The following is a 13,276-nucleotide window of genomic DNA, read 5'->3' as shown; positions in this document are numbered from 1 at the left end:
TATATACATATGTGTATGTATATGTACCCACGAATACTTAATTACCTTATAAAAATGTATTTGTATACACATTTATGCAAAAATGCTTAAATCTGTATATTTATCTTTGTTTTTTAAAATAAAGTTAAAAAAAGCTTACATTCATAAAATTCATAAATGTAATAATGGTAATGATAATAATAATCCACAGTAGAAGCTTACATATGGAGTTCAAACATGGTCTCAAAATAAAAAATTAGCTAAGGTGTAGACTCCCTTGCTGACAGAGGGGAAAGCCACTGTGATGGAAGGTGCAGTGCATTGGATCACTGTGATTATATTTTACGAGAGAGAGAGAGAGAGAGAGAGAGAGAGAGAGAGAGAGAGGGAGGGAGGGAGGGAGGGAGGGAGGGAGGGAGGGAGGGAGGGAGGGAGAGAGAGAGAGAGAGAGAGAGAGAGAGAGAGAGAGAGAGAGAGAGAGAGAGAGAACTTAAGATTAAAAAAAACTAGATTCACTCAAAACTAAGACTCTAAGCAAACTTGAAAAAAAATCCAAGTTTCACATGTGGCTCAACATTCCTAGATAATCACATACAATCTTTAAAGCACTGCCAAAGTTTACCAAGAATAACAATATATTTCTCACCCAAGAATTTTTTAATTGCCTTCTGTTGTTCTATACCCAAGAGGAAAAACTGGTAACATGCATGGTATATAGTGTAATAGTGACTATGGTAAAACCTAATTCTTTGTATTGTTATCCTTCTTCAAGAACTCAGACTATCTGTATGTAACAGAATGAGAACCAAGCCTTAAGATTTTATTTTTAAGCCTAGATTATTTTTGGCAAACAGACTGATATTTTAGAATTCTATTTTCTCATTACACACATTCCTATATTAGACACCAAAATATTTATAAAATTATAAAAAGAATTTAACTATTTATAATATGGTACTGTGAGTTTTTTCTTTTTTGTTTTTGTTGGATATTCTCTGTATTTACATTTCAAATGTGTTCTCCTTCCCACCTTCCATCCCCCTCCCTCTCTGCTTGCTTCCATGAAGGTGCTCCCTCTCCCAATCACCCTCTCCCACCTGAGCAACTTGGCACTCCCCTACACTGGGAGAACACGCCTTCACTGGACCAAAGGCCTCTTTTCCCATTGATGCCAGACAATGCTATTCTCTGCAACATATGAAACTTGAGCCATGTGTCTCTCCACGTGTGCTCAATAGTTGTTGTTTTAGTCCATGGGAGTTCTGGAGGGTTGAGTTGGTTGATAATGTTGTTCTTCCCATGAGGTTGCTTTCAGCTCCCTCAGTTCTTTCTCTGGCTTTTCATTGGGGACCCCTTTTTCAGTCTGATGGTGAGCTGCAAGCATCCTCAGCTTTATCTGAATGATTCTGGCAGAGCCTCTGAGCAGGCATCCATATCTAGCTCCGACCAGTAAGCACTTCTTGGCATCAGCAATAGTTCGTAGGTTTGGTGGTTTCATATGGGGTAGATCCCCATTTGAGACAGTCTCTGAATGAACTTTTCTTCAATTCCTGCTCCTCTGTTTGTCCCTGTATTTCCTCCCATTTGTGCTTTGTTCTCCTGTCCAAGAAGGACTGAGGCATCCACATTCTGGTCTTCCTTCTTTTTGAGCTTCATAAAGTCTGTGAATTGTTTCTTGGGTATTTAGAACTTTTTTATCATTGAGTGGATAGTATGTGTGTTCTTTTGTGACTGTGTTACCTCACTCGGGGTGATAGCTTCTAGTTCCATCAATTTGCCTAGGAATTTCATAAAGCCATTGTTTCTGATAGCTGAGTAGTACTCCATTATGTAAATGTGCCACAATTTTGTATCCATTCCTCTGTTGAAGGACATCTGAGTTCTTTCCAGCTTCTGGCTATTATATGGCTGCTATGAACATGGTGGAGCATGTGGTTTTGTTATATATTGGAGCGTCTTTTGGGTATATGGACAGGAGTGAAATAGCTGGGTCCTCAGGTAGTACAATGTCCAATTTTCTGAGGAACCGCCAGACTGATTTCCAGAGTGGTTGTACCAGTTTACAACCCCACCAACAATGGAAGAATGTTCCTCTTTCTCCACATCCTCACAGCATCTGCTGTCATCTGAGTTTTTGATCTTAGCCATTCTGACTGGTATGAGGTGGAATCTCAGGGTTGTTTTGATTTGCATTTCCTTGATGACTAAGGATGTTGAGAATTTCTTTAGGTGCTTCTTAGCCATTTGGTATTCCTCAGTTGAAAATTCTTTGTTTAGCTCTGTACCTCATTTTTACTAGGATTGCTTGATTCTCTGGATTCTAAGTTTTTAAAGCTAGCGCTAAAAGAAATCATGATGCCTACAATTTCTTACCATGGCTATGTCCTGTTTTTTCAGTTTTGGAATAATGTCATCTTGTTCCTTCTTGGTTGTTGTATTGGGAATTAGACAGCAGGTGAAGCAACCTGAAATGACTCAGTTCTAGCTAGAGTGAATTTAGGTAAAGGCAAGAAGCCAGTAAAAATTCCCTTTAGCACAGTTATAAGGATGCCAGAAAGAGAAAGTAGAGAGGTTTCTTGAAACTAAAATATTTTAAAAGACAAAGTAAAATTGACATCATAAGCTCAAAATTAAAAAAAAAGAATTATAATTTTCTAAAATTCTGTTTGTTTCCTTAACAAAATATTATGAATCATGTTAATTTATTCATGTTTATTATTCAAATATTTAAAAATAGAAATTATAATATGATTTCAGAAAAATCAGTGTCAAAAGTATTATGTAAATTAATAGTGCTTCAAAGGCAAATTATTCCACCCAAACATGTGTTATACAAGAATCTTTATCGGCTGAGCATAAGGATTAAGACCTCTTACCCCATATTTGCATTGGCGAGATGTTGCTCCATACTGGAAACGACATTGTTCATCAGCATCATACACCTGACCTGGGGCCACAGCTGGATAAAGAAAGTCACGCTTTGGAGGTTCATTATCAAGGCAAGTACCACGGCCTGAACTGTTCAATATAAAGCATCACAGGAAATTAGGTATTCTGTATACTATTACATTCAAAATTATGAAACCATGTGTTGATAGCTGTGGTTTAGTAATTTGATGCATGAACAACAATATAGTCTACAAATAATTATATAGCAAAATAGAGTCATTTCACTGGACAGCTCCACATTCTTTTCCTCCAGTTCCAGAATACAATGGAAGCATCTCAGACAACAATCTGAAAATGCCATGTTGGCCCTTAAAACACTGGTTTAAACTAGTGCTAACACAACCAAAACAGAATCTCATATTTCCCCAAGTTTCTTGTTTGTTTTCTTTGAAAATACAACCACATCTGGTAGTAAAATTAAAAACATGAATTGTGGAAAATTAAGCAAAAATAATTATAGCTGTAATCCTACAGACTTAACTTATATACTTTCCCCTTAGATAGAACACAGGTGCCACAGTGAAACACGTCGCTAGTTAATGGGCTAACTGACAGCTAAGGTCCAAAGTTCTTGCTCACAAACACTAGAAATATTTAGTCTTTCAGAGATTTCTATGTCATTTAGGTCCATAAGAACTAGAAAAGGGAGTGTCCTTTCTACATAATCTCTGCCTTACAAAGTTTGCCTTCACTAAAGCATAGCATTTTAAAGCAGTGGGACAAATAACAGAAAGGTTGCCAAAAGCCAGACAGAAAACCTTAGTTTAAAGTGCTTTGCTAAATATAATTGTTCATTTTTATTTATTCAGTGTGCATAAAACAGGACAGATGCTTTTTGACTTTCATTTCCCATGTGAGTTAGAATTTTTAAAGAATTCCTATGCCAACACTTAAAATTTTTTCCAACATTCCTGTCCATTGTGCCAGCACTTTTGCTTTTTTCCCCAAATCTTTTCCATACACTTTGCCAAAGGAAAATAACTTCACAAGTTGAAGTTCCTCAACTGTTATTTAGGACAGCACAAAATTTCATTTACAAATAGGAAAAATCATACAAAACAATGAGTTTCAAATTCACCTGCAAGTTTTTATACTTCTAAAATATAGAAGTTACCTTGTTACATAACAGTGTATTTTCACAGCGGCAAATTTGTATTTTTAAAACCTGAAATGTATTCTTCTTTAGGAGACCCAGACCAAAAAGATACAAGATTGTCTTCTCCGCTTTATGCTCCCGGTGCTAGGTTTTAAGCAGAATGAAGATAGGACCTAATACTGCAGAATGCAGACAGGCTTCGCCCTTGTAAAGAGCACTGTTCAAGGACTGCACCACCCAGAACTTGTTCCTTTCTGTTTTAAGTTTAGAAACTGTCACAGCCTCAGCAAGCACATTTATTGGTAGATGAATTTTAAAAATAGCACCTTTAGTAATATGATTTATAAACTTTAGTCAAGTAAGACCCAATTAGTCATTTAAAAAATATATTAAAGTCAGTGACAAGGGGGAGTCATATTTGATAGCACAATAGTAAAATAAATGATCATTTTGATAATAGAGAATATTTGTGGAAAGACTGAATTAAAGAATTAATTTTTCCAAAATATAAGTTCCATCTTGATTTATAATAAAACTATAAATGTATTTATGAAAACAATTGTGTATATAATAAAAATAAGTAAACACTACTATAAATAAACAGAAAAAATATATACTGGATAATTTACATAAAGACCTGAAGATTAATTAATATTTATCTGTAGCACAACAAAAAATATAGGACATAATTACCTATCTGAAGCAAGGATAGAATCCATTACAAATATTATATACAATAACTTTCAGAAATACAGAAAAGTAAAGTAAACATTTCAGAAGCAGAAGTACATGGAGCTCAGAAGAAAATTTAAAGGTAGTGAGATAGAGGAAGTAACTCTTTCCTGAAGGGAAAACTGACTTAATATAGGAAGAAGCAAAAATAATACTTCATTTAATGTTCTTGTTCGAGGTGTACTGATCTTTTCACCGATGTTCACATGCTTCTTAAAAAATTGCATCAGGTGAGAACTGTCAGGCCTGCGGAGACAACAGTGCCAGGCACAGCTGAGAGGGAGTGAAGGCGAAATGCTTGAGAGCTGGTCCTCAGAGCATGTGTCAGTTCTCTAGGGGAAACTATATCTTCTGTATTAATAGCTAACTAAATAGCTAAACAAGACCAGTTCTCTGGGTCGAGTACATTTTACAGGAGATTAAACCTCTCTGTGAAATAAAAGAAAAGCAAGTGTATATTTAAATGAGCCTGTGTTTGGGCATGTCAACAATGGCCTTTTGAAGTGCTGGCTCCGTCTGTACACAGCAGCAAAGCTTATCAGCCACATGACCTGAAATAAAGCATGTATCTGTGCAGATGATTAAGCGGCTTTCCCCTCACATGCTCTCTCTGTGTATACAGATAGCACTGTTCTCCTAACACCTGTAACACAACAAAACTTTAGTGAGTGTACTTGAGGAATGGGACAATTTTGACATTTTAATTGTTAAATGAGATTAAGCATTGCAAATGTTTTGTTGTATTGGGTTAGTCAAATCTGTCTACTGTTTTATGGGTACCTTTTGTGTTACTTTCAATTAAGAAAAGACTATAAAGCATAATTGTCATTAATTGACTCTTAAGAACAGTAATTCAGGATTTTATGCTTCAACTACCATTATGAAATAGGATAGATACAGACACAGAAGGGAAAGAATATGGACCTATGAGATGCAGATTTATCTCTATCTGAAGAGTTCCCTCCCTCTTTCCCTCTCTCCTCCCTCTTCCTCCTCCCTCTCTCTCCCTCTCACTTGTGAATGTGTGTGTGTGTGTGTGTGTGTGCATGTGCACATGTATGTATTTAACCAAGAATTTTTGAGCACTCTGTTCTAATAAATGTTTCCTATGAGTAAGTTCTAATTTTTTAAATGTTTTGGGTAAGGTTTGAGCTCTGGTCTTATACTGTGGTCTCTGTGCTGCCCCCCAGTATGCTGTATGCACATGGGCGAATATGTGTAAGACTGGACTCACACTTGCAGTTGTTGGAGGCCAGAGGTTAGTGTCAGATGTCTTCCTCAATTCCTCAGTTTCCATTTTCTTGTTGAGACAGTCTCTAACTGAGCCTGGACCAGCAGTTTTAGTTAAACTGACTAGCCATCAAACCCTAGGATTCAGCTAGGTCAACAGACACTCTGTGCCTACAGGTGTTCCAATGTACCTGGCCTTGACATGGGTTCTGGGATCCAAACTTAGGAACTCATGCTTGTACACCAAACAGTTTACCCACCAATGCTGCAACCCTTTAATACAGTTCCTCATATTGCGATGACCCACAAAACCATAAAATTATTTCGTTGTTGTTTCACAACTGTAATATTGCTACTGTTATGAATTATATTGTAAAGATTGAATATGCAGGATATCTGATAAGCCAGCCTTGTGAAAGAGTCACATGATTCCGCCAAGGGGTGTCACAATCCCCAGGTTGAGAGTCACTGTACTAAGTCGTCTCCTGATCTGTACATTTTAATATTATTTTTAAATTATCATACAAATTAAAAAGTTTCAGTCCAATGTCTTCATACACTACCATGCTTGCTTTTACTCACTTCCCTCTGCACAGGCCTTTGTACCCTATCCTTTCCTGCTGATCTCCTATCTCCCCCAAATGGAATTTACAACCACGATTCTTCACCTTTATACTGTTTGTTTCTTTGTGACACCCTTCTTAACGTAGACTAGGGTGGTCTCGATTGTCCTGGTCTCACCCATCTGAGTAATGGGCTTCTAGGAGTGTGTGTCCATGCCCAGGGTTCTGAATCCTCTGAACAGCTGAGCTTCTTCACTGTCCATCTGCCTATCTGGGGACTCCTGCTTAGAAGAAGTCATTCTACAGGCTTTCCTTCAAACTTCGATTCTTTCCTCAGTACTGTAGCTGTGAGAGACATCTTTCTTTGTAACCTGTGTACTTTGTTGTTCTTTAATACTTCATTTAAGACTGAATAACATAATTTACCTGTTCATACAACAATACATCTGGGATTTCTAATTTCCTTTTTAAAGACGTTATATAACATTACACTTTACAATGTTCTTATAACAAAACAGAAGCTATGAAAAATTCTGGGTTAATCTAGAATCTAGTTAATTGAGATGCAATAAATCTTGCTATGGAAGCATATTACAATCCATGCTACTATCAAAATAACAAAAGTAGCAATAAATTCATATACATTTTCTGGAATTTTCTTATTGAGACTCTTTATTAAGATAAATGGTTTTTACCTGGGGGAAGGGGTCACATAAAGTGTTTCCATTCAGGAAACAAACTTTATTTAATAGTAAACTTAAAATTTATTTTTACTAATAGTAAATATACAAAATGATTAGGATTTGATCACAAGAGGGTATAACTCACTATTAAAATGTATTTATCCAATGTAAATCTGAATGCATAAAATTAAATCTATAATTACTTTTTAATAGTTGATATTTCTTAACAAAAATCCCAACCCTAGTTAATATGTTATAAATATAAATAATTATTAAATCTGATTTTATTTTTATTTAAGTTTCTGAGATAGGACAAAATATATATCAGTTTAAGAATATATATCTCCATCGATTATGAAAAGTCATAGTAAATCAAGTTATATTTATATTTCCAAAACTCATTGCATTATGATGGGAAGGTAATTTTATGTATCCCACTTCTAATTAGTAAGCCTCTATTCAGAGTCCCAAAGTTAACACTGAAAACAAGAACAGGATCCAAATTTCAGTCTACCGTTAACATATAAATCTTTATACAATATGTCTTCCTGGCTGTTCCCAGAGCACATGAAAACGTATTACTAATTGAGATTGAAAGTTTACTCTTACTAAAAAAGGATATAAAGAATAGAGCTTCAGTTTATACAGTAGTGTTGCATGTTTTTAAGGTAGGACCTCTGGGTCCAAGGAGGAGCAGGAAGAGCAGACACTGGGAGAGAGAACAGATCTTTGAACCAAGCTTTGGATCCAGGAGGATGTAACAACCATATAAGGTCTTAGGACAACCAGAACAATGAGTGTCTGCCACTGGTAAATGGCTGATATAGGTTAGCTAATAAATTTGGGGCTAAAGGTTTTTTTGGGGGGGGTTGTCCAGCAATTGTGTTATCTAGTAAGTTTTAAAATAATAAAGTGATCTAGTGCATTTTCCCCATGGAGCTAAGATTGGCAGGACAAAAAGAGATGACAGGGCAGTTGATGGCAGAGCTTGGGGAGCGATCTCAGCTGGCTGTTGGCGAAAGTGCGGCCTCTGGTAAAGGAGGAAGCATTTTTTTTTTAATTGTATGAAACACAGTGGACCAGTTCGAAAGGACACCTGTCTAAGTATGACATATCCTACTGTGCCTTAACAACAGCAAGTGTCATTTAATGCCACCCGTTTTCTCACAAAGGGGTGCTGATACATATGAGGGAAGTGTGACAGATTCATAGCATTTAAAAACAAGTTAAATGTCTTTTATCTACTATCATCTCATAAGTAGCTTTATTATTCTTAATAAAACTAACAATATTTCAACAGTGTAGTGACATAATCAGGAAAGTGCAAACAATATATGAGTTAAAGTCAAGCCTCTTTTCCTGTTATTCACTGTGCATCATGGGTATTTGAATATAATTAATTTAAGGTTTCAAATATACAAATTTTGTGCTGTTAATGACTTACTCTATATTTACTCTACCTACAATTACACCTTGCCAAAGATAATGCAAGTTTAGAGCAAGGGTGTGAACATGTGCCGCATATACTGAAGAAAACCTGAATTGCCAGGTTATTTCTTGGATGCTACACTTCTTTTGGGAGGAGGGAGGCTCCACTTAAGATGTTTTTTATTTAATGGAGTAATGCTAACCTTCGAAAGCCATTTTTAGGGAGCAGCTGTGAATGCTTTGGCCATCTTGTCCATTGTCCATCACTTCTCTCACCCTCTTCCTAGTTCCCCTCAGTCCTAACGATGATGCTCATGCATTCAGTCACCTTCCACCCTTGTGTGAAATGGATTCTGTATAGAACTTGAAATAGCAACCAATTATAAAACAGCTACCTGAGAGTTCAAGCAATTTTACAAAGTTTAAATAGGGTAAAGATGACTCACAAAGCTCCCATATCTTTTAGAAAGGATATGAAATTTCTCTGAACTACTTCTAAGTGATGGGGAATGAGTGAAAACATGTCCTCAGTTACAGCCTGGTAAACTAGCCCATAGTCAATGAGTTAAGCCTTCATACCAGGCTGGTCTTTTGTATTTTCTAAATAAGTAAATAAGGGAGTCCCGCAGGCAGATAGGAAAGACACTACCTGCAAAGCCGTCTTCGGAAAACATCAGAAGCTGGCATAACACGTCCATTTTAACGGATATGGGTTCTTTATTATTTAATCAGGACGGCTTCAGGGCGATTCATGAACCACTTACTGAATCACCGAGTTTAAGAAATCTGAAAAAAAATATTGGGAGTTGGTAAACACCATCTCCTGACTGATCAATAGCACCTAGTGTTGCAGAATGACAGGAAAGATTCTAGTGGCATTTTAAGGCCATGTCTTTTTGTTTTTCCAGTTAAACAGTGAAAACTGGATTTCTATAAGTCATAAGAGCTCACTGTTAATTCCTCCATCACCCTTGTCCTATACAGTCAGTTGAGGAAGGTATGTATGTTGTTGACTGGGTTCCGTAACAGTTATTATTTCAAGGTTTCTTTTTCTTAGAAAAAAAAGTTAAAAAAAAAAGTCCTATGAACTTTTTGTGCCAACTATAAAACACATATGCAAATTTAATCATTTATCAAAGTGCAAAATTTTTTTAATTTAAATATAGATACAGATACAGATATAGATGTATCAGTTGTTGCTAATAAAATAATTAAGCTCACTGAGTAAGGAATAGAACAATAGAACTTTTAAAAATTACTATTTTATCTTTGTGTTCCAGTGAAGTGATCTTTTTAAAGAGGCTAATATTTAAAATCTTTTATTGCTTAAACAAATTATAATAATATTTGGTTACTTAGTTTATGATTAGAGAGGAAGACCTGATTTTTCTCAAGTCTTTTTCTTTCTTTTTATTCTTTCTTTTTTTCTTTCTTTCTTTTTTTAACATTTATCCATTTCTTAGTGGTTTTAACTTTAGGCATTTTCATGAAAATACTTGTTATAAAATATAAGATAAATGAGCCCATTAGAATCCTGTGAACATTCATTTTGCTTACATATACAAAATACAGAAAAACATGAAAATTAAATAATGCCTCTGAATTAATTGCTTTTATTAATTCAATGGACTGCTATATGCAAATATTAATATTTCTATATCTCTTACCAAATCAGTGGTCATTTCACTGTATATTACTAGTAATCTATACAGTCCCTTTTGTAGTGTCCTAACAGCCATAATCTAGTTCCAACTACAAAAGACGTGGCAGCAGTTCAATAGTTCATATATCTATGCTTCTGTATGATTTTTAGGACAAAACACACAAAATGTATGAATGTATTAAATGTAATTTATTAGGTTATACTCTTTGCTTTTCTATACAGAGCTGGTACTAGCTAAAGAGGTATCTAATTGCCAATGGGACAAGAAGAGAATACAGAGGGGAAAACTTGTAATTTTAAAAGTCAAGAGGACTGCCATTGAAAATACACAACAAAGCATGAGCATGTTGCACAACGTATCTTTATGTTGATAGAGATTAGAATTTTAATCTGAAAACAAATGCTAAGGCAAAAGAGAAATTTCAGATCTGGTCCGGTTTCTACAAGAGGAGAATTTCAATAGTGTTTATAACTTATGTAAATAAATTTATCCAAAATTATCTTTCAGATGATATTGTCAGTGCTTTGTATTAAAAAGTACCAAACATATCAAATAAATTCTTCATTGTCTTTTTATAGTACCACACTCATTCTAGCACAAGGCGAGTATAATGAATGTTTTCTTATAAAGATTAAAAATTGTTAGTTCATAATATAGAAGTTCCAGACAACATTTTGAAAAGAATTTCAAATTGAGTGATTGTACTAATACATTTTAAGCTCTATTTTCAACATTCATCTTTTGATTTTTGAAACAAGATCTGTTCTTGGTAATTAAACTTCATTTTATATATAATTATAAATTCTTAGACTACGTGACCAGGCTATTATTAGGAAACAAACTTTTAAGACAAAATTTTATCTATGTAAGCGGTCCTAATTTAAAACTTTTATATAATTGTGTTAATATAAAGTATGATACAAGCTACTTTCTGAAAACCATATTGACTGCTGTAGTGTCCTCTGTGCCTGCCTGTTTTACATTAACCTCACCTCCCACGGGAAAACCTAAAACAAAACAGCTGAAGTAATGGTACAGCTACAAAGTTTGCAACTCTGATGTTACTTAAAATAGCAATGCTTATAGTTATAATAAATATCAATTAGTTTATGTATTATAACCTTGAATATTATTACATATAAAACCTGTAATAATATAAGCATTATGACTTAAAATAATTTAAAAACTAAAAACCTTAAGGTTAAAAAGCTAAACTAGTATGAAAGGCCTCACAGGAAACAATATTAAAGTGCACTGGGTCCTAAAATCCAGTGAGAGTAACACACAAGTGAGCTGAGCAAAATGCGTTTCCTGAACATTGTCACAGTTGTGCTCACTCGCATTTATCACATAAAGCAGATTCTCTGAACAGTCACGCTTGTGCCAGTCACAGTTAGAGCACACGGAGCCAGATGCTGGGAACTGAGAAGGAAGACCCATGAAGAAGCTCTAACGGTGCAGAAGTGGACTGATAAACTGTTCCTCAAAGTGCTCCCTTCCTAGTTCTTTAATTCAGTTGTTTACTTTGCTTGTTGTTATTAGATGCTTTGACACTCCTGAAGAATCCAGTTTTTCCCCCACAAACATCATGATACTGAATTAAAGCATGAAAGTTTGATTTATTCTCTATTAAATTATATGAATGTAAATCCTTTCTGAAAATGCTTTCCAATTTACTGAAAAATTCTAACCATTCGTGACCTAAATTGTTCTTACATTCTCATTCCACTTTTAGCTTATTCACCGTTTGTTTAAGACCTGGAAAATGTGCCACAATGATTTAATTAAAAATGTGGGAACAGCCTGAAATGTCAGTAGGCCCTATAAAAACTATTCATACAGAATCTAGAGCACTGCACATTAGGCTTTTGCAATGAGTTACTTGTAGAACAGCTTATCATCCCTCTCCAGAGATTACTTACTCTAGAAAGCTGGTGATATAGTCTCTGCTGCAGGCAGACCAGGAAAAGGGATTGGTATTTGCAGTAATATGAGCTGCCATAAGTTTTGCTGCCTCATGACCTTTCGTCCCACAAGAATTTCCAATTCCATCATGGTTCATACCAAAACTGTTTTAATAAGGAAGAAACAGAAGAGACTTATAAGAAAATAAAACAACAAGACCATTATACATCTTTTATTTCCTTATTGGGTCATTTATTAGTTACATCAACAGTTGGCTTTGACTAAGATAGACCAGTCCTTTAAAGTAATGTAGAGTTGATATTAAAAAGACAAAAGAATTGTTCAATGATACAATGTATGTCTGAATCTCTTTGCATTTATCATATGTTCTCCCATGTTATCAGTATCACATGATTCAATTGCTCCTTCAGCAGAAAACAGCATGTATAATAACACGCACTTCACAGATGAGAAAACTGAAATTTAGCAAAATGAATGACCCACTAAAGATTGTGTTAATTTTTTCATAACTCCCCATTTACATATTAGTAATATTTATTCTACTGTATTCAATGCAAAAGGGAATTATAGAAAAAGATAATGATTCATTGACGTTTAGGAGGTAGCCAATCACAGAAGCCACCTTTTATGAGTATTGGTGAAAAAAATGTAATAAATATATAACATATATCCCTGTATATTTTCAAAACACATTTTGAAAACCCTTGCATATTTAAAAGACTGTGGCTTTTCTATGCCATGGGCTCCATTTTCCAAAGATTGCCTTTCTTTGTCATATTTTTCTCTGTCCTAAAGGCTAATGAACTCAAATGACACTTTAATAAAAAACTCTGAGATAGATATGTTCACTGAACAAGAACAACCTTTTTAGGGTCTGCAACCCCAAGGGAAGAACAACATTATCAACCAACCAAACCCTCTAGAGCTTTCAGGGACTAAAACACCAACCAATGCGCACACATGGAGAGACACATGGCTCCAGGTGCATATGTAGCAGAGGACAGCATTGTCTGGCATCAATGGGAG

The 13,276-nt window shown here is 35.1% G+C and overlaps 1 protein-coding gene across 1 annotated transcript in view; it reads right to left on the bottom strand.

Annotated features, from left to right (window-relative positions):
- ADAMTS6 (ADAM metallopeptidase with thrombospondin type 1 motif 6) overlaps positions 1 to 13,276 on the bottom strand; it is a gene marked incomplete at both ends in the record, with an annotated part of 264,023 nt that overhangs the window by 133,846 nt on the left and 116,901 nt on the right. Inside the window, 2 exons of the mRNA XM_080933513.1 lie at positions 2,856 to 2,997; positions 12,247 to 12,393. Coding sequence (XP_080789639.1) covers positions 2,856 to 2,997; positions 12,247 to 12,393 — 289 coding nt within the window. The remainder of the gene's footprint in view (positions 1 to 2,855; positions 2,998 to 12,246; positions 12,394 to 13,276) is intronic.

Source organism: Micromys minutus, assembly GCF_963924665.1.
Source record: "Micromys minutus genome assembly, chromosome: 20".
Taxonomy (NCBI): domain Eukaryota; kingdom Metazoa; phylum Chordata; class Mammalia; order Rodentia; family Muridae; genus Micromys; species Micromys minutus.
The sequence above is the reverse complement of the archived record's forward strand: the minus strand, read 5'-3'. Positions and strand labels throughout refer to the sequence as shown.